Below are 21,483 nucleotides of genomic sequence, written 5' to 3'. Positions count from 1 at the left end.
AGGAGACAGGATACCAAAGAGAGCTGGCAGGCAGCTCAGGTTAAATTGGCTGTTTGTGTGGCATGTGAGGTGAGAGAACAAGAGAGGCATGAAAGCACTATCAATGCATGAGACAGCTCTAGTGTGACAAAATACAAAATAATGACTTTATTATATCTTTGTGCATGAGAATAGGGATGTGTATATGCAAGTGTCCACAACTTCTAAACTTTTAAAACTTTTTATCATTATTAAAATCTTTTCACACCCTTCAAAACACATCTAGACATATAACTGTCTATGGATTATGTGCATTACCAGATCATCTTCATATAAAGCAGCTCATCTCTAGACAGAATACACCCAAATGCAACGTTTAGAAGTGCACTGCTAGTAATATGGGAAGTTTTCAATTTTGCAAGAGTTGTATCAGTACTTTGCCATGTACTTGTTACTTGACAAACTGCACATCTTCACTTTATTTGTAGATAATTAAAATTAGCAAAACAAACCAAAGAAACAACCCCAAAACAACAAAATAAAACGCACAACCAATGTCAGAACTCTCATTTCAGAAAGCATCAGGTTAGATGACAGTCTACAATTTCTAGTTTTGGTGAGGACAGTGCTCCAAATTGCCCAGGCATTGTCTATTTTCTTTATATTGTTCCTTATAGAGTTCAGGTTCTCAAACATATTTTAGAAAGACAGAAATTGAAGACTGATGCAAACTAACTAGTAGTAAAACTACTCAATTTAACTCACAATAAAGTATCCTTACTGCTTATGCTATGGTAATTAGTTCATATAATACTGGAGTAAAAGATACACCACAAACACATACAGTTTAAAACTCTGAAGCATATCAGGACTGAATAATTTTGATTATGTTTTCAGGAGATGTTCACCTATGGGTCATCAAACAAGCTCAGAGACAGATCATCTTCAAACAGCATGTTCCACGTGGTTACTCTCATCCTCAAAAGCAAATCAGTCAGATTTCATTACAGGAAGAGAATCCAACAATACCATCAACTACTCTGGTTCGTGCTAAAATCAGAAACCCTCCTGAAGCAAGCTCAGTGTTTGTTGTGCTTGCTCATTATCTTACATGCATCATTTTCCATCAGCCTCTTTACCCTTTGTGTTCTAATGAGAACTTGACCAAAATCCCACACAAACCCCTCTGCAACAAGACCCTGCAGCTGCCATCAAATTTTTTCACCAATTTAAGCAATCCAACAAAAAAGGCCAACTTTTCTTTTTTAGCTTAGCTGCTACAACCTTCAGCAGATCTGCAAATAAAAATTTAAACTGGAAAGAAAATTTACACCTCTCTGCTGCACTTTCTCCTTGACTTTTATATTTCATTTTACAGGGTAGGAGTAAATGCCAGCCTTTTCAAAAGCAGTTATCACCCCGTTTCACCAAGAGAGAAGCTATTAAGGTTTGTTTCATATATCATCTAAATGTAAATATCTTTAAAAGCATACCCACTCCCAGTCATACTTTCCCAAAGCAGTACCATACTACTAATACTGTGACCCAGCTGTGGAAGAGGTGCTACTCAAGATACTGCCCGACTACACAGTTTTAAAGATAGTATTTTTAGCAGACTCTCCTTTACAACTTACAGTCAGACATCTCAAAAAGACTGCCAAGAGTTTCTTGCTGCAGGCCAACTGAAGCAATCTACTGTGTTTTGTCATAAAAGTCAAACTAATAATTGAGGAAGCCCATAAACATTCTTGCTGGCATGATTCAGTGAGGCATAGAGCATCTTGCTTTAAAGTTTATAAAGTCTATCCTTCCTTATATTTTTAATTACTCAAAACTAAGATTTATAAGAGCAGAGCAGGCCACCTCCTCTCCCCTTCTCTGACCCCAGACTGAAACCTAGTAGATCTTGCAATGTTAGAAACACTTGTGTTCTCCTTGGCATAAATGCAGATATACACTGCTTTAGACAAAAGTGGAATCCAACAGGGAAGACTAATGACTTATTTGTCTTGTAAATTGAATCGTGTTTAACCTCACTTGGGAGATATCAGCAGACCTGATTTCCCAAAGATTCATGCAAAGGGCTGCCATTCAACCAGCAATACCATCTCCTTGCAGGATCCCACAGACGTGCTAGGAATTGAAATGGAAGCACAGTAGATTGCAGTAATGGCTGAAAATAGTTTGGATCAAATCATCTTTGAGATGAATAATAAAAACAGATTTTGCTGAGCATCTTTTTATTAAAACTAGCATGAGGTTTCAAAAAAAATTAAGCAACCCTTCTATAAAGGCAAATACTGCTGGGAATCGTGTCAATAGGGGTAATAGAGATTGGTAAAGAGCTTGGAATAACAATACAGCCTAGACAGTCCTTGACAAAGACCAATTTCCACATACACATCCCCCCCATCAACCATCCACCAAGTGAACAATTGCTGATTCTATTTTAGACTTGATATATGCTGAAGATTATGTGTTTCAGAAAAGTTTTTCATATGAAATAGCCTTGAATAGAGCAATCATGACATGATTTGGCTAAAAACTAAATGGCACAAAATAGCATCAGGATTTTAAAAGGACAAACATGTAGGGCATTGGCTGCTAGAGTTAGATGGAACAAGAGGAGCAGAAACTTTAGCATGGACAAGGCCTGCAATTTCTTTCAAAAAGCAATGCCAAAATTTCAAAAATAAGCACTCCAAAGAATAATCATTCCAAGAAAAAAAAAGCAGAAATCCTCCAGACTCATTAGCAGACATGTTAGAAGTAAGCAGAGGAGGAATGGAAGAAAAAGACTACAGTGAAATTGTAATTCATAACTGCTTCAAAATATCATGTCAGTCACATTAAAAACAAACATCATAAAAATGTCTTTCTGCCACATGAAGAGAAAAAACTTACTTCATAGAGTCTGGGTTAACAGACTCTAACAAACCAAGGTTAATCTAAAATTACACATGGCAAATTAAGCAACAGAATTGCAAGTAGCAAAGACTACATGATCATAGAGGTGAACATGAAAGACTTTTCCCTGTCAAATCCAATTTCAGCAGCTGTAAAAATATAAAGGAAAGCTATCAATTAATCATAACATAAAACTAAATTACAAAAAGGTTCAGAAGAGATTTTCTTAGGGAAACTTAAGGCAGTGCCTATGTACAAGATAACAAAGTACCTAAGAGTACTACACATTGTTGTCCTGGTACCTAAGAAATGCCCTTCTGTCATGGAAGCAGCCTTTTGCTCCAGTGTTCCCTCCAGCTCACTCTCTCCCTGCACTGCTGAGGCAGTGGCACAGGCTGCCCAGAGAAGCTGTGGGTGCCCCATCCCTGGCAATGCTCAACACCGGGCTGGATGGGGCTCTGAGCAGCCTGGTCTTATGGAAGTCCCAGACCATGGCAGTGGGGTTGGACTAGATCATCTTCAAAAGGTTCCCTCCAACTCAAACTGTTCCATGATTTTCATGGAACTAAACACAAAGATCTAGACAATATGAAGTGGGTTTAAAAAAAAAAAACAACAAACAACCAAACACACTTATATTCATTGCATCTCAAAATACAACCAAAAAATACCCACCATTGCATCAGGACTTTAATTTATATATACACAGACAAAGCATCAGTGCACATAGACACAGCTTAGCCTCTGCAGCAATAAGAACATACTACTCCCAAAAAGATAGGTCAATAAAGTAATTTAATGAAATACCACTGAAATAATAAATTTCTGTCACTCACACTTTGAAAGAGTCTTTATTAAAACAGAGTTTGCTAGAAAGTTTGGGTAGACTTTCAAAGAAGATACATGGACAGAAATATTAAAAAAATATCACAAACAAACCAGAAAATATAGCCTACCAAATATGTTGGTGGAATGTCCTTTCCGGGCAATTGGTTTGAGCTCATTATGTCCCCATCCATATTGCCTATAATTGTCCCAGGCATGCTTCATCATCTAAGAAACAGGAAAAAAACAAGATTTGATTACATTATAAAACTACTCTCTATGAATACAATATTTTACTCCTTATTTGATACTTCATCTTTCACAAGCATCCCAGCATACTGACAAATTACTTTGTCACTGCTGCTGTTACAGAAATCAGATTTTACACCATTTGGAGAATACATTTGGAGAAAATTTCAAGTCTATTTGACTTGAGCTACAGAGCCTAATGCTCTGCATTAGGTTGTTTTCTTGTTCATTCTTTTCCTTTAATACATGCACAGACATTTAAGAATGTAAGCATAAGGAATGGATTTAAGTGTAAGGAATTGCTGTAAAACACTGGCTAATGTCTTAAGATGCAAACTAAAAGAAAAACATATCTACTGATACCTGAAGCATAAAAAGGGTTTATTTACACTGGTATATCCAAGTAGGAATTTTGCAAACAATTTTGCAAAAGGTATAACAGACTTCTCATTAGCAACACCTGCTTGACAAAGATGTACTGTCATATAGCCTCCACCAAAAGAAATGCCAAAGTTTTCCTTTTTAGAAAGCATAATGAACAAAGCAGTATCATTTTATTAGTATTTCCTACACAAAACATTTAACTTTTTAATAGATATTTCCACCACATAGTAAGAAAACTGCATCTAAAATCCCAAAAGGTCTTGCTAACTAGTTGTGCACATCAGCCACTAAGCAATGCTTTCATGAACTTGCTAAAACTCTTCTAACTCCTTACTTGTTGGAAATTCAGCAGCCACCAAATTGCAAAGCGAATGCAGTTTTAAATAAATAAATATTATTAGTACCTAAACAGATAAAAGCAAGTAATAGGAAGAAATGAGACATCAAAACACATTGACTGCCCCAGACACAAGAAAAGTAAGAAAAACACTTCAGAACAACAGCCATGTGTCTGTATCCACAACATTATACATCTTTTACACTTAATTTTTAAAATTGTATTAAAATAGTGTTAATATAAACAAAATCCCCAAGAAAATGTATAGTACTTAAACCATTATTTTCACAAGTTTAATAAATGATTTCTAAGATGAGAAACTATGTGAATTTAACTAACAGAACAATACTAACCCTTTTTGAAACTGAGGCAAGGCAATCTGTTTTCACTACGATTTACATGACTGAATTTTCTTATTTTAATCAGAGAGTCACCATGCTCACAGAAAATGTGGGGAAACAAGCAGATGCTGGCTAAAGGATGAGGGCCAGCCACCTGCCCTACCAGCACTGCCTCACATCTCTCCTCTTACTACCTCTCAGATCCCTCCTCCCACCAAATTCAAGATTTAGTGGAAGTCAGTATCCAAGAATCCCAAATCTTTCAAACTGCATCTAAACTGCCTTCTGAGACATGGAAAACAAAGTCTCTGTTCTCCCTACAACCATCAAGAGATCCCTATCCAAACTACAAAGCTATAATTCCTTTAAATGTAAGCTCCCTCCAAATTTCCCATGGCTCAGTTAACTCATGCCTAGACAATAAATTTGAACCCCACACACAGGCACAAGAAGCTGGGGAGCACTTCTGTGTTAAACTGGCATCAGCCTAAGCACAGCTGCCCCTCTCAAGACGCCAGTCCCACTCCTACTACTTGTCATTCAAAGTCAGCTGACGTTGCTTTTAGTATTTGCATTGATTTTGACACCTGATTAAACACAATACTCTAGAACTTCTTCTAGTGTCATGAACTAGCAGTGTAAGAAGAAGAGGATGCAAATATATGAAAAGAGGAGAGAAAAGCCATTTCCCTAGCATTCACAAACTCCTTAGTGTCTCCACAGCACTTATCAAACTGGCCAATTCATGGCTATTGAAACATCAAGATGAGTCAGGTAAAGGGATCCTCTCTTGACAGGTCAGAAAACTGTAGCGTGACAAATCCAATAAAAACCTGGTCACAGGCAGTAAGCACAGAAGTTCCTCTGAGAGCTCTCGCTAATGTTATCCAGAACGAATGTACAACTTTCCATATAAAATTGTTCATTAACTTAGTATCATAAAATCGAGACTCACAGCATTACTCAGATGGGAAGGAACCTCAGGATACCTCTCCTGCTCAAAGCATGATCACTTATGGGATCTCTCTGGGCTACTTTAGGCTTTATCTAGTCAGGGTAGACTTAAGGACTGGGGACAGTCAAGGCTTCTGTGAAGCATTCTGCTCTAACCTGCAGCCTGCCAGTCCTGAAAACTCTACTTGGAAAAACAGAATTAAAGGTTTAGAAAGAACTAGAGGATGAAACTAAAGACTGACCAGTGCACTCTCTGTGTCTGAAAAAGAGAGATGGCTAAACAACATGTGACCATGATGTGGCAGATCCAACCAACTGGCTTGCACGTAAGGGAAACTGGACTTCTGAGATCTCTGGATGTCCCAAATAAATATTTCATGAAGGAGAATCAAATAGCCATTGACATTCTATCTTTGTAAAGATCTGATGGTATAGCAAATACCAGAACAGATCAAAACTAGCTAAGTCCAGAAAAAGAACAACTTGTTTCCTCACAGCTGAATGTTAATTGTGGAATATTTCACTGTCCTAATTCACTGTGCTTCTGGGGAGAAGGTGCATAATTTATTACAGAATATTTCATTCTGAAGAAACCCAAAAAAAGTATGCAAATTACATAGGGCTAAAACAGAATACATACAACACAAGATATTTCTTTATACATAATTTATCGTAAGAAAACTTTATAAAGATAGAAACTGCAAAGGAGTACATTTCAATGGATGCATGAATTAATGCAGAAGTAACTTAAGAATACACTAGTGAGACCTGAAAGTCTCTTGAACACCAGAGACTAACACACACTTGACTGCATCAACTAAGACTGAGACAAGAAATTGTATTTTGAGGAGACTAAGCTACTTTGGTAACCACAAACCCGTCTATCCTGCCCCTCTGCATACCCCAAACACTAAGAATACGGTGTTTTAAGTCCTTGAGAATCATTTATTACACTAAGCAGCCAACTGATTTTTTCCAGATGAACACTGACCATTACTCTGGCACTCAACTCGCTGCTTTCCTCCACCACAAAGCAAGCAGACTTCATGATATCATGTCAGCAGAGAGCTGCACATTACACGCAAGTGAGAAGCCCCAGAGCTCCTGCATACAGCATGAAGTTTTGTAAGGCTGATATGCCAAGAGATCTTGTAACAACATGGAGGTTTCTGTTACTGCCAGAACAGGTAGCATGTTGTACTATAGACAGAACATGTATGCTATTGGGAGCAGCTGTGCACACAAAAGCTTTGGAGAGACACAAGAAGACAGATGCCTCTGACAGCTACAAAATTTAACAGAGGATGGCATTTTGGCTCAGAAAGTACAAACAACATGAACTCCTGATTGGAAAAATAAAATTATTTCTATAGGTACTCTAGGCAGTGTTTGCATAGTGCAAATTGGAAATGCTGACGAATAGCTGCAGGGATAGACAGGCTTTTCCTAAAACAAAGCTCTGTCTTTAAGAGGACAGGAAAGTCTCAGAACTGACTGGAACATCAGCACTACAGATAATTGCAAGAAGGTAAAAGTATTTGCAAAACAAACGTACCCAGCCCTTAAGGAACTCAAAGAAAGGTACCTTAGGCTCAGTAGAATGAAAATTACAAGCATGGATCAATGAGTGTGGAAAACACAAGACACACTTTTCCATAGCTGAAATTTCCATACCTGATAGCAGTTTGTGACAGGAAAGGATTGGAGCTTTGGCATGTCATATATAGATCTTGCAATGTGGCCATCAGAGAACAAGCAGTTTTGGCAACAGACTTTTTACTGACACTATTAATGACAGATGATGCTTTTGAAAGCAAAATCATTCATAGGGTAGTGGTCTCTTGCATCCTAATCTTGAAAATGTTTATTATGGGATGCAATGGAAATAACAACCAGCAAGATGCTGCTGCAAATACAACTTGGTAATTCTACAAAAAAAAAAAATTTGGACTCTGCTGCAAGACCGACAGAAAAGCAAGAAGCAGGACATGCCAAATAAAACTGCTTTTGTAGGTACACCATTATCTAGTTGGTTTTGCTTTCTTTAGAACATGTTCATGGGATCTAATCCCCTACCGAAGGAATTCACTGGGAAATCAGATTTTTATAAAGAATTTTTATAAAGACAAAGTGGCAATGATGCCTTTTGACAAACAATAAAAGAAGGCTACAATTATCGAAAAGAGAGTTGTAAGGAAGTTCTACCACTACAGAAGCATGTCAAATATAGTAATTCAAGGTAAGGATTGATTCAAAAACCCCTTTCTAGTCTTAAAAACAGGACAGGCGACTGGCAAACAAAGTAGAAGTCCTGAGAAACAAGCAAAAGAACCAATTTTCTGGCAAATTGCTGTATTTACTGGTTCCTGCCATTCCATGAGAAAAATGCATAACAGAGAGCAAATAGGTTTTGCTTTCAAAGCAATGTATTCTGCTTAAGGATACAATTTTGAGAGATTTATATAAACCACCTTCAAACTGTTTTAAAATTAACCAATAATTTACTAGACAAAATTACTGTTCAATTTGCAGATTAAAAATTAATAACCATTTTCCTACTGCTGGACGTTAATTTTAAAACTTCTATTTTCCTTGTATACTCAAATTTTTGATGAAACTTAGAAAACTCATACATTTTTTTTTATTTTTCTGGGAGCTCTATCTCAAAAGAAATTATTTCAGGCATCAGTTCATGCCTCTGTCATGCATTTTTAAACACTGACACTGAAAAAGTCTGTTTGGAATATGTTCCTAACACACACAGAACACTGGGTTTTCTTTTACTGTCAAATCTGGTAACAAATCCATTAATAAAACAAAAACACTTATCAAATGGATGCAAAGTGGGAAACACTTTTTTCTGGCATTACATACTTAAAGCCTTAGATGCCTGATGAAATTACATAGGAAAATCCTTCAGATTGGTGAGAACTGGAACGGTAGATGTAAAGAGCCTAAATTTGGAGAGCTTGCAGCAGTGATCCTTGTTCAAAAATGTTCAAGCAAGTAAATATTTTTAATCCAAGATGATGCAGGTATTTTTTACCTTGGGCATCATCATGGTTTCAAGAGTATTCACAAGATTGATTGCTGTGTTGTTTAGAAAAGTAGAGCCTCTCAGATCATCTTTGTAAACAACCACAACTGCACGTCAGCCAGGAGAGGGAAGTTCCTACAGCTCTTTTCTTCCAGTCTTGTCCTTTTAGGCATCAGTCTAAGCTTAGCCATCACCTGCTTAGCCCTGCACCCCTGCCAGTTTTTTACCCTATCATTTCTGAAGCTGAAACACTAGAACTACATGAAGGTTACAAGATACAGGGGCCCCTGAGTTTCACAGGCTGAGGTAAAGAACCTCATCTGTTCTCTTCTCCTTCTCTGAAATGCTGAATATCTGCTCACTGTCTGCTGTTAAGCACTACAGTGACATTTCCAAGGAACTATAAAAAACACAATTTCTCATTCTCAAGTGTACTAAGTCACCTCACAGCTTTTCATACTTAGCATGAAGTTGGAATCTCTCCATCTCCAGCCCCAATATGCATCATTTTACATTTAGCTGAGAAATAAAAAAAAAGAGATTATCACTCAGTCCCATAAGGTTTTTCTGCAATTCTTCACGTTGGCAGCAAAGTTGTCATACCACTACTCACCCATTTTTAAACTCTAAATAATTCATTTGTGTAATTTAGAGCATGGATCCCCAGCACATGTCCTCTGTGGCTTCCAGCACTATTTATCTGTACTCTCCATTTCCTGCCTTCTAACCAGTTTCTCCAGGCAAACACAGAAACTATCCTCCATCCCATGGCTGCTTAGTTCAACAACTATTAGCAGTAAACCTTGCCAAATCTTGTTTTTAAACTATGCATCCAACCATCTCTCTCTTGTTCACATGTTCGTTCACTCTTTTGGGGATCTTCTATGGCTTTGGAATAGAGCAGGACATCACACATATCCATGTGCTCCATGATTCTATTCCCTGTTCTGGTTTCTGGCAATCTGCAGTTCATTCAGCAGGCACAAGGTTCTGCAGTGCTCTGGTTTTCCCTTGAATCCCTTTCAAAAACTGATGCCTTGTTAACCACTATTCCTCTGGTAACAAAGCAGAAAATAAGAATAGATGCCAGTGATGCAAATCAGGAATCCAAACCTCAGAGCAAACTAATTAGAGTGAACTGTAGGGAGTTTCAGGTAGCTCAGTATCGTATGCAGATGGTCTCTGTCCTAATGGAATGCACTGTGAGAGGTACAACATCAACTACCAGTAGCTCACACTGTGTATCAATGAGATCATTACTATCAATACTTGAGAGCTAACACCATCAGGAAAACTGCATCTTAAAAACATATTGGCATATATTCTATGGAGCTGCTCCAGCAAACAGAGAGGGGACTACAGGAGAAATTATGTAAAGATGACTAAAAAGAACATAGCAGGATGCTCTGGCTTTCCAATCAAAGTCTGCATAGCTGAAAACACACCTATTGTCACTTGTATAATAGATCATGTGTAATTTAAAACAGAGATCTCTTCAATCTAGCTGTAATTCATGATTTTTGCTACCAGCACTTCTGTTTCACAGGAATAAATGGCATAAAAAATACAACATTTTTAAAAAAAATAGTGGTAAGGTCAACTAGATTTCATGGAGTCTTTTGATTTACCCAGTTCTGAAGATAAGAAATTTACCTGGAGTTTTTGCTCATTTTTGTTTGGTGATAATATCAGATAAGTGAAATACTTCCTTATTTCTTTGATTTTAATTTGCATTTAAGAGTTTTAAATACTGCAAATGTGCTAATTCATTGCTTAAAGACAGGTTCTTCTCACAATGGTCTGGAAAAAGAGGTCTTTAATAATGAACACCTTCCTGAATTTTTAACATGCTTCCAATACTGCATGACCACTGGAGAATTCTGTAATTTCTACAACTTGACTAAATTGATTAATTTTTAAAATATCCTCAAACAAAAACTTGCATTCTTCATGAGTAGCACATTTTAAGTTAGGAATCAAATAAACATATCCAGGATGTGCAGTAGAAATATTGCAAATGAAGTCGCACACTACGAGTTTTATTTCCATTCTTCTATTCCAGTAAAATAAATACACCAAGCTGCAAAGCTTCTCACAGACATAAATGATTGATTTAACAAATGCAAAATGAGTATAAATTATAAATTTATGAGTATAAATTATAAAATCATTCCAACAAGCTGGGGCACAGCTTTGTTTAGGGCCACTCCTAACATGCCTGTACTGGCCAAAGCGCCAATTGAACAATATGCATTCTAATATATAAACGGAAAACTAGTTTACCAACAGGCTCAGTTAAAAAGATTTTATCCTTAATTTACAGATATCACTAATTCAGTAAAATTAAGATAAGCTTTAAAAGAGTGCAGCAAAACTAACTGAAAGTCAACTTACCTATTCTCAACTTGTAAAATTACATTGGAAAACCCAGAAGACAGAGAACGCAAATAGTGTGCAAACAAGACCAACTAATAAACAATGTGTGTGTATACATGTTTATAAATGCAAAGAGATTTCTATACACACTTACATATAAAATGTGTGCATATGGATTTTATACAAACATTGAAACTGCAGGGAGTGTTACCTTAAATATTGAAAAAGTTGGGTGACGATAATTATGTCCTTCAGTTTCAGGAAGTAACTGAAGGAATGCAAATCAGGAGCAGTGAGCTACAAAATACAATGCAAAACCCTTAACAGGTGTAGATTATTACAAACTGATGTTGCAACCAACTAGAAGTCCAAGTAAATTTGACCAAGGAAACAAAGACTAACATGTCAGCAATAATGAAATTGTTCTAAATTGGTTTTAGATTTAAAAAAAAAAGTCCCCCAGTCATAGAAGGCAGCATATTTGGCTAGATCAGAAACACTACAATTAGAAACAATAAAAGAGATTAGCTCTGAAAGTTGTATGAATAGTAACTATGAAAAGAGGACTGAGGCAGCATGAAAAGATCTCTGGATGATTAAGTAATTCTTTCTTCTACACAGCTCTTTTCTCAATCAGCACACAAATTAGAACTCAGGTAAAGGGACACTTACTATTTTTAGCCCAATTTCTTAAAAGAATGAGGCTTATGCAATCTTGCTGTCTGTGCATTCATCATTTGACACATACACTGACAGTAGCCTTTTAATCTAATTTCACACTTGATTTTAAAGAGCTGGAGAAACCAGATCCTCTACTTTTTGTGTTGAGGAAAAGAAAAAATATCTGTGGCTAGATAAGGCAGACCGACACAAATTGGTACCCTGACTGAGACAAAAGCAGTTGTAATTCAACCTTTTATTCATTCAGGGGGCAGCATTTAGCACACCAGTAGCTCTAAAGAAGGCACAGAACGCACTGCAATTCATGCAGTCAAACAGGAAGGTAAGAGGATATTCACATCAACAAGTGCATGATCAGCAGAGGGTGGTATAATGGGATAAAGGTCAAAAATCCATAGAAAACTGTAAGTTGTGCTACTTATAAAACAGCCTGTTACTTCCCAACAGTATTAGCAGCCTCTTGAGTGTCATCCAGAGACCATGATGAAAACACATTTTAATCACTTTTCTTCTTGGCACATATCTGTAAGTACTTCTGACATTGCCTCCACTAATATTAAATAAATTAACTTCCTACCTTCCCTTCAAACAGGCAATATATTACAGCTCTAATTTTAAAAGAGGATAAATGGAAAGTTTTGCTGAGGGAAGTTCACTGGCAAAAGCACTCAAGTCAGAAGATTCGCAGCTTCCCAGACAGACTTGTTCCTCACTTGTGCAAAGCATCCAAACTTAACTCTTTCTACAGGTGTCATATGTCACAAATGAATTTCAAGTTGTGCTAGATGACCTTTAAAGGTCCCTTCCAACCCAAACTATTCTGTTATTCAATGACCTTTAACTCTGGCGCCTCTACTTCCTGGATGTCCATTTCACAATAACTTTTGTTTAAATGTCTTCTCCACCTTTTTTTTTTTTTAACCAGAAAGCTGTGACACACAGGAACAGACCAGAATTCTGCTGTGTTGAGAACAGCTTATCAGAAAGATACCACCTTTCCATCCCATCTCACTAAAAATAAGAGCTTTTAAACTGCCCAAGCAAGAATGGTACAGCCAGTAGTTTCAGTCACTTAATAACTCTACCTTACCTCTGTGGACAGCACACCTCCTTTGAGTTCAATTTTTAAAAAGTGTATTTACAATTAGCACTGTGTAATTACACGACTGCATATCCCAACAAAGACAGAGCAAGAAGCAGAACAGAAGCTCCAGAGAACTCAGATTTCCCAATCTATCTGAAACCTACAGCATTATTATTTAGCTGTTAATTTTACCATGTGCACTCATATAACATTCTGGAGAAGCTGTCTTCCAGCTGACAGGCTTAGTCAACAAACACCATCCTACTTCAGAATAGCTGAGGCTGGAAGAGACCTCTGGTATCTGGTCCCACCTCCCTGCTCAAGCAGTGTAATTTTAAACAAGCTTTCCATTCCCAGTCATTTCCAAGGAGGGAGACTCCACAATCTCTGTAGGCAACCAGCTCCAGTGCTTGGCCACCCTCACAATAAACAATGTTTTATGATGTTCAGATGCAGCTTCCTTCCTGTGTTTCACTGTATGCCCACTGCCTTTGTGCCTGCCACTGGGAATCACTGAAAAGAGCCTGACTCTGTCTTCCTTACATCTTCCCTCCAGGTATTTTGCAAGATTCCCTCTCTTGTCCAGCCCAGCTGCCTCATCCTTTGCTCAGATGAGAGACTCTCCAGTCCCTTCAGCATCTTTGTGGTCTCTCACTGGACCCTCTCCAACAATGCTCCTGTCTCTTTCATACTGGGGAGTCCAGAACTGAACAAAGGACTCAGGTGTGGCCTCACCAGTGCTGAGCAGAGAAGAAGGATCACTTGCACAGGATTAGGACCATAACTGGATGAAATACACTATTTTAAAACGTATCCTAAATGAGTGCTGGCAGTAAGACAATACTGTGACATCTCAGGCTGAAACTAAAGAAAACATGAACCCTGAATAGAGTGAAAAGAATTACAAAATTGTCCTTATTTGACTGGGTAGAATTTACCTTCCCATGGAAATAAAACTTAGTACAGACCCCAGAGCACTAGGTAATGATTACACTGAAACTGAAAAAAAAAAAAAAAATACCCTGAACACCTTCAAAGAGTACAATAATGGAAATTAAGTGCCAAAATTCCAAGTGCTCGAGTAATTTATAGCTAATTTAACTTGGAAACAAAGCCAATGACTTCCAAAAGACAGGATTTGTTCTTAATTTCTCTGCATTAACCACAATGAAAAGACACATCTTAAAGCCTTGCTGTAAAATTATACAAGTTGCACTTAAAATCTTTTTAAAAAATCTCTTTTCAATATTTTTCTTCTACATAGTACAAAAAGCCAAAATATGAATACAAAGCTAAAGTGTACCAGCAAGAATAATTTTCAATGTGTTTGTTCTCAAAGTACCAGTTAATTAAACACCACAGCATCTTTTAAAAGCCTGAACAGCAAGCTAATATGCCAGAGAAGTGGTATATAGTGCATATAGCACTTTACCATACCATAAAGCACATATAGTATGCAAGTGGAAAACCTTTACTTTTCAGAGTTGTCACTGTGCATCTAAAATAATCAGCCAACTCATAAATGCTCCTTACTGAAAGAATTAATAGCTTCTTCGAAGAATATAGACAGATTATACAATTTTGTAAATTAAACTTGAGAATGCAATGTAAGATTATATATAATTATCAGAACCAAATGACACACAAAAAACCCCCCAGTACGATGCAGATTCTGCTCCCAGTTGTATTCCTTGACCTTAAGAAGCTTCCCTCTCTGTGCTCAGCAAGCATTCCTATTATATGAAGTTTTCAAATGTTTTGCAAAGCTCTCTTAAGAGCATTACAGAAATTCTTTTTTACTTTTATATGCACTTTTTTCTCAAATCAAAATATGCCTTTTTAAAATATTAAACTACTGCCAAACCACTTCTTATAAAGAGATGTGAAAAAACCAGCCTTCATCAAGTTGCTCTTTGGAAAGAAAAACTGGTAATATATTTTCTGCAAAAATAATAGAAACTGGATCCTCATTTGAAAATTTTCCAGCCTTTCTCACAAATATAAAGACTCGTGTGTTACAGACAGCCCCCATCATTCTATACAGTTTTTCACCATTTGATAGGAGGTGAAATAGGCTGTATAACATCATCAATTTTGTGAATTTGAACAGTCTAAAGCTGTTCTTTGAGAGTGAAGTTCCTCAAATATTTATCAGGACAATTCAAAGTAAACCAAAGCAGGTCAAATGCTTTCTTGAGAACACCAGGAATTCTTAAGCCAGATATGCAGCCTCCAAAGAGTGAGTAGCTTCCCTGGGCTATTTTTCAGGCAATCATAATGTCTTACATGTCATAAATTATATACACATATTTTTAAAGATATCAGTTGTGGACCTACATTAGAAATATTGTCTCCTGGAACTTATTTTTTCTGCTATGTCTCTATCTACAAAGACTATTTGTATTAGTCTACACTGGTTGCATCAAACAGAGAGGGAGGACCTCAGTGATGAACGTATTTCAAAATGCACTTCACATCTCTGAAATCGCTGCCATGTCTTTTCTGAGACATGGGATGCTGTCAAAAATATCCCATGTTTTTGACAGCATTTTCTCCCATAAAATACCATTTTATCCCATAAAATATTATTCATTTGACACTATTAATATATGTTTTAATCTCAGCCACATTGTTCCATCAATGGTTCCTCATCATTACTGTTTATTCATTCTCCCTAGCAGACCTCCCACTGCAGTGTTCTATGCCTTCACACATCTAGCTGTAGAAGTGACAATCTCCTGCCCTGCATGAAATGAAAATTAAGAATTCTGGAGATCACCTGGTAGCTACAGTACTAACACGGCTGAGTCAATGAAGGCAATTCATATAACAAAGAGTTTTCAGTCATGCTCCTGTGATCCTGGGCTGTTACAAGCACAGTGTGTGCACAAGGGAAAACTGCTCAAGACAAAGGCATTATTATCCTAACTGAAGGACCTAACCACTTAAAACATAGTCCCACAAACACCTGTGGTCTGGTAATGAAAAGCTACACTTCAGAAACCATAATAGCAGTCATCAACAAGTTATGCAATAGAAAAACAGCTTGTCAGTGTGACTCACACGTAGGCTGATCATCAGAAAAAGGAGTAAGCCTTTTACAGCACGAGGTGTGTGGCAATTGCAGCTAAGGATCACCACCTGGTGATTCTTACTCACAAACTACCCTGAATTCCTTACACTTCACTATACCTACAGGTATAGCAATTTTACTACTTTTTCATGAGACCAAGAAAATTGCCATTGTATACTAACCTAGAGTTTATAATCTCTCAATGTACAATCGGACCAAACAACCCCAGAAATGCAAATACTAATTTTCAATTCCCCCTCCAATTCCAGACTTAGTCTATAAGAACTTTGGTTGATTATTTCTTCCAGCTAGTTCTTCACTGTTAGCTGTGCTCAGTAATTTTGCATTACTTGGTAAACTCAGTTTATTCTATGCATTAACTCCATCTCAAAGGTATTTTGCTACAATAATCTGTAGTGAAAATTAAGAAGTGTTGACAACCATGCCATTCACTGTTCACCATATAAAAACATTTAGAAAAGCAAAATGCTCTATATGTTCTCACTCAAAATGTTTGCAGACAAATTAGTAGAGCCTTTTTAAATCCACAGTTCAATGCTGTCCTTCAGGCAGCCCTAACCAAACAGGGTCAAGGAGGTCTAATATTCCAGACACAACTTCCTAGGCCAAAGAACTTCTGCAGTAATCACTAACAGGCACATCTTCCAGGGAAAGATTTGCCACTTCAGATATCTAGGTTGTGACAGGGCTCTATTTGAAACAACTACTACAAACAGTGATACAGCTCCACACTGCATCACTCATGTATAACAACCAGCTGCTCGTTACTTTACAAGAGTGGAATCCATCTATCCAATATTAATTTCAAAGTAAAATTCCAGGTTGGGTGATCTACCCACAGAATGGCACATAATTTAGCTACAACTCCTTCCTATGACAAGGACAGGTGTATGACAAATTTCTTTTTGGTTTTATAAGCTAACTAAACTCAGATTACAATTTCAAAGTAGATTTATCTGATGTAAATACTAAGTGCTATTGTCCTGGACATTCTTTAGAACAGAGTCAGTGCTTGCCTGCGTCTGGCCTGAACCATTCCTGCTTTGCTAAACTGATTTTTTGGCATAAAACTCATCAGAGTGCAGGAAAGAAAAAGAATAATGAGGCTGTACAATGTTTCTGCCATACTAGTTAGAAGGTCAGGCTCATAGAAATGTCTGGCAATAGTAATAGGAAATTGGCATTGCCAAGACAAAAAGGGGCAATGAATCTCACAGCCAACCAGCAATGGAGAGGGTAAGACCTCAAACAGTAATTCCCATAGCATAAGTTGCCACAGAACCAAAAGCCTAAGCAAAGATCTTAGTTTGTCTCATTTACCTGTAAAACATTCAATCCATTTAAATTTATTAAATTTTTAAAATCCATTTAAAATGCATTTTTAAAAGTATGTGATAATTTGGTAATTTTCAATATTAGCAGCAGGTCCTCTTTTTCCTTATCTTTTCAATCTAAAGTTTTAACATCCAAAATTATCCTGTGACACAGTAAAACATCCCATTCTTTGAAAGGAAACTCACAAAGTCATGCCCTACTTTAAAGATGCTCTTGTTACTCTTCCATGTGTTAATGACAAACTCACTTTGAATCCACACCACTAAGCTGAAGAAATCCTTAAAATAATTTTAAGTTGTTATCCAGTGAAATATTGATACTCCAGCACCAGGAAAAAAAACATGCAATAATGCTGATACTCATTACTACTTGTCCACTTTTAGTTTGCTACATGATTTGCAGATCTGTTTTTCTTTCTTAACATAAATCACAGCAACTAAAGGCATTTAGTATATAAATACCTGCTGTCAGACACAAGAACAGGTAGGACCACATCACCATCATCATCTTTACCTCTTTAATTTTGTTCCTCTTCTCTCGGATATCCGGGTCTGCTGGTTCTCCACTGTTTATCCCTATCAGGTTTGGTAAAGGAACAGGGGGCAGTGGCTTGCTGTCTTTCTTCTTCAATTCTTGCACTACTTTGTTCTTTTCTGTCTGAATCTCAGCTTGAATCTCATCCCGTGATTTCTTCAATTTCTCCTTAGCCTCTTCCAGAGCCTTTTCATGATCTGCTCGGATCTTATTTCTCAGACGTTCCTCTTCTTCTCTAGAGACACAAATGCCAGTCAGCATCTCATTACTAAAAACATATTGCTTACAAACAAACTGCAGATTCAACAGAAGCCACATCCTAAACTGCTTTTCTCTAAGCCATTCTAATGATTCAGACAAGTTTATTGATTTATGTTAGTACACAATCCTACGTTATTTTTGCCAGGAACCCCAAAAGAACACCACACACGTCCACCACACCATTGTAGAAAAATTTATCATAGGAATTTTTTAGATTGTCTTCGCACCTTTGCTTGTCCACTCAGGAATTTAGAGAGCTGTACTTCACCTACAGGATGTGTGCAAAGGCACATCTAGCAATAATTCAATTTTTTTTTTTTTTTAAGAAATCAGAAGGGCTCTTTTTCACTTTCTCCACAATAAATAAATCATACACAACTTGACATGATCTGAAGTAGCCACTGCAAAAAAAAAACCATGGCCACTTTGTTTATTAACAACCCCGACCACAGCATGTTTTCTCTTCAATTCACAACTCATTGCTCCAATCAGTACAATCCTTAAACCATCAGTCCTAAAAGCAGAATTAATTATAAAGCCATTTAGGAGCATAAGAGCTTTTAGTAAAACATGATATTGAAATTCACTTTCAACAAGACCAACATCATCTTGATTTTAAGCAGTATCTTACAGCGTGATCTTTAATGATCAGTTAAGGTTTTGAGATTTGCACACAGAATAAAGAGTACTGTTCTAAAGCTTGCCTTAAAGAGGTTATTCTAACAACAGACAAAAATGGCCCATTCCAGTCCTAAAATATTTCAAGGCATCAGAAAGACACACATCAGACTCTCAATATAGCACCACCTTTTCAAGCTTCTTTAAAAAACAGAGTTGCTCAATGACTAACATAAGCCAAAAAAAGTTGTAGGCATTTAAAGCAAGCATTAGGTTAAAAAAATACATTGTTACACAAAGAGTACTTTATTAGCTCTTACATTTCTCCAAAGTGCTATTAGGTTTGCGTTTAAAATAAATTATAGAAGCATTATTACCTTCAATATATCAGTACTAGGAATACAAAGCAACATTTTAATAGATGCACTGATGGAAACGCTTTCAAACTGAAGTTCTTCAGCCACTTTTCTCAATATGATTCACACCACATCCATATTTCTTCCAAATAATAAAAAAATTAAGGACTGAGCTCCTCAGTTTGACTGCCAAATCCAAGATCATTAATACTGTCTAACGGTATCAGTGCCTCTCTCCCTTAACTGAGAAGCAAACAAAAAACTTCCAAAGCAGTAAAACGCTATTCTAAAAAGAGAAAACAAATAACATCATCTAGGATAACTTTTACTTCTACTGTGACCCACTTTCATGAGAAAATAACTTCCTTGTATTCCTGCAAAAGCTACTCACAGTCTGTCATGGCAGCAATATCATGCTCAAATAGCAATAACAAAAACCGACAAAGCACTTGGAAGATTTGAAGCTTTTGAAAGCTTTCCCAACACTAGCAGAGGAGTCTGCATAAGATGCAACTAGAGAGAGCAAGAATGAGCTCGCCAGAACAAGACATCATTCCCAGAGTCATGTTCTCCCCAAGAGACAGCATGATGTAAAGGAGCCAAAGAGGTGCTTGACAGAGAATGAGAAATCTGAAATGTTACGACTCAAAATACTTCAGTGTGAGAATAATGTATTTTGCAGGTACATTTCCCATAATCAAAATTCAGTATCTGTAGGCAAGTGACAGTCTTTACTTTCTGACTAAATTCACTAACATTTTGCTGATAGACACTGAAATTCTTTTTGCAAAGGATCAACCATCCTGGAAATAACTGCATTTTTATGAGGGAAAAGGTAACAGTGTAGCTCAGACCTTAATAAAAAGCTGGTCATGAATATTTACATTACCCTAATTGCTTTATTGATAAACAGAAATATGTTTGGTAAAACACATGGTTAACCTGGAAGTGCCTAAATACAATCCCCCTGTGTGAAAAAGAATTATGAAGTTTGAGTAGTTACAGTGAGTCTGATTCACTGAAATGAGTCACTGCCGAGGTGGTTTGTGCACCTTCACAACTTTGCACCAAGTGCAAAAACTGCCAAGAAGGTTTTGCTTTTACTTTTTTTTAAGTATTCAGTTCCAGGTGCTGCATGCAACAACCATAATATAAGCTCCATCACTCTACAAACTTCATCTGTTTCTAGATTCAAACTGCATGAAACAGCCAAAAATTGGAAAATAAGTTTTGAACCTACATCTGTCTACACTGCAGGAACCACTGTATAAACACACAATAGCTGTTCATTTCTAGAGTACTATAATCCAATTAGAGTCATTAAGAAAGTTCGAATGGCACAGTCTGCTTTCCTTCAGTCACTCAGAAGAAAATAAACAGACTCAATAGAGATGAAAAATCCCAATGCTAACTGTAAGATCAGCTCAAAGCTTTTCTTCCAGGAAGTGACATTTTGAGATAAACAAACAGTGAGATGAAGAGAAAGGTCAACAGGTATTTGAGGGAGTTTACAGGAGATAGCACAAGAGCTTCTTCTGCAGACACATATTCTCTGTGCAATTACCAATGATAGACAGCATGAGCTACATGACACCTCATATTCTACATGCCAGCTGAAGACATTTTTAAACGTATTCAAGTATAAGATCCTGATAGAAGAAAAATCACACCCCTAAATAACAATACCACGTGTTTCTTCTGATCTCTTAAGCAACAAGAATTAAGTGAAAATGCAGAATAAAGTTAAGAGAATGAGAAGACTGATTATGTGTGAGCAGCTGACACCCCCTCAAGTCACCAAGCTCCCTGGCCAGCAGAGGAAAGAGTAAGCAACAATTTAAAACATGCAGAGAGCACTATATTAAAATACTCAGAGAACTCAGAAGGATCAATCTAAAAATATAAGATTGGAGAGAATCCCAGCATAAACACGTATACCAAAATCAGTCACACTGTTTCCGTATCCCACCCCCGCTTCCAAGCAACATAAGCAAGCTCTTAAAATTTAAAGTATTTTGAGTAAATCTTCAAAACCTTATCTAAGAGAAAGCTACTTTCTTCTAGTCATCCCTAAAGCTTATTCAAGAGTCTCAAGAGATGTTCAAGTACCATGAAACTACAGCAGTAGCTA

At 37.0% G+C, this 21,483-nt stretch overlaps 1 protein-coding gene across 1 annotated transcript in view; it reads right to left on the bottom strand.

Moving 5' to 3' along the window:
* MAN1A2 (mannosidase alpha class 1A member 2) overlaps positions 1–21,483 on the bottom strand; it is a 135,120-nt gene that overhangs the window by 86,178 nt on the left and 27,459 nt on the right. Inside the window, exons 2-3 of the mRNA XM_041410892.1 lie at positions 18,097–18,352; positions 3,843–3,939 (exon numbers count right to left, since the gene is read on the bottom strand). Coding sequence (XP_041266826.1) covers positions 3,843–3,939; positions 18,097–18,352 — 353 coding nt within the window. The remainder of the gene's footprint in view (positions 1–3,842; positions 3,940–18,096; positions 18,353–21,483) is intronic.

The sequence above is a fragment of the Onychostruthus taczanowskii genome, unplaced genomic scaffold (assembly GCF_017590055.1).
Source record: "Onychostruthus taczanowskii isolate IOZ18803 unplaced genomic scaffold, ASM1759005v1 scaffold34, whole genome shotgun sequence".
Lineage (NCBI taxonomy): Eukaryota > Metazoa > Chordata > Aves > Passeriformes > Passeridae > Onychostruthus > Onychostruthus taczanowskii.
The sequence above is the reverse complement of the archived record's forward strand: the minus strand, read 5'-3'. Positions and strand labels throughout refer to the sequence as shown.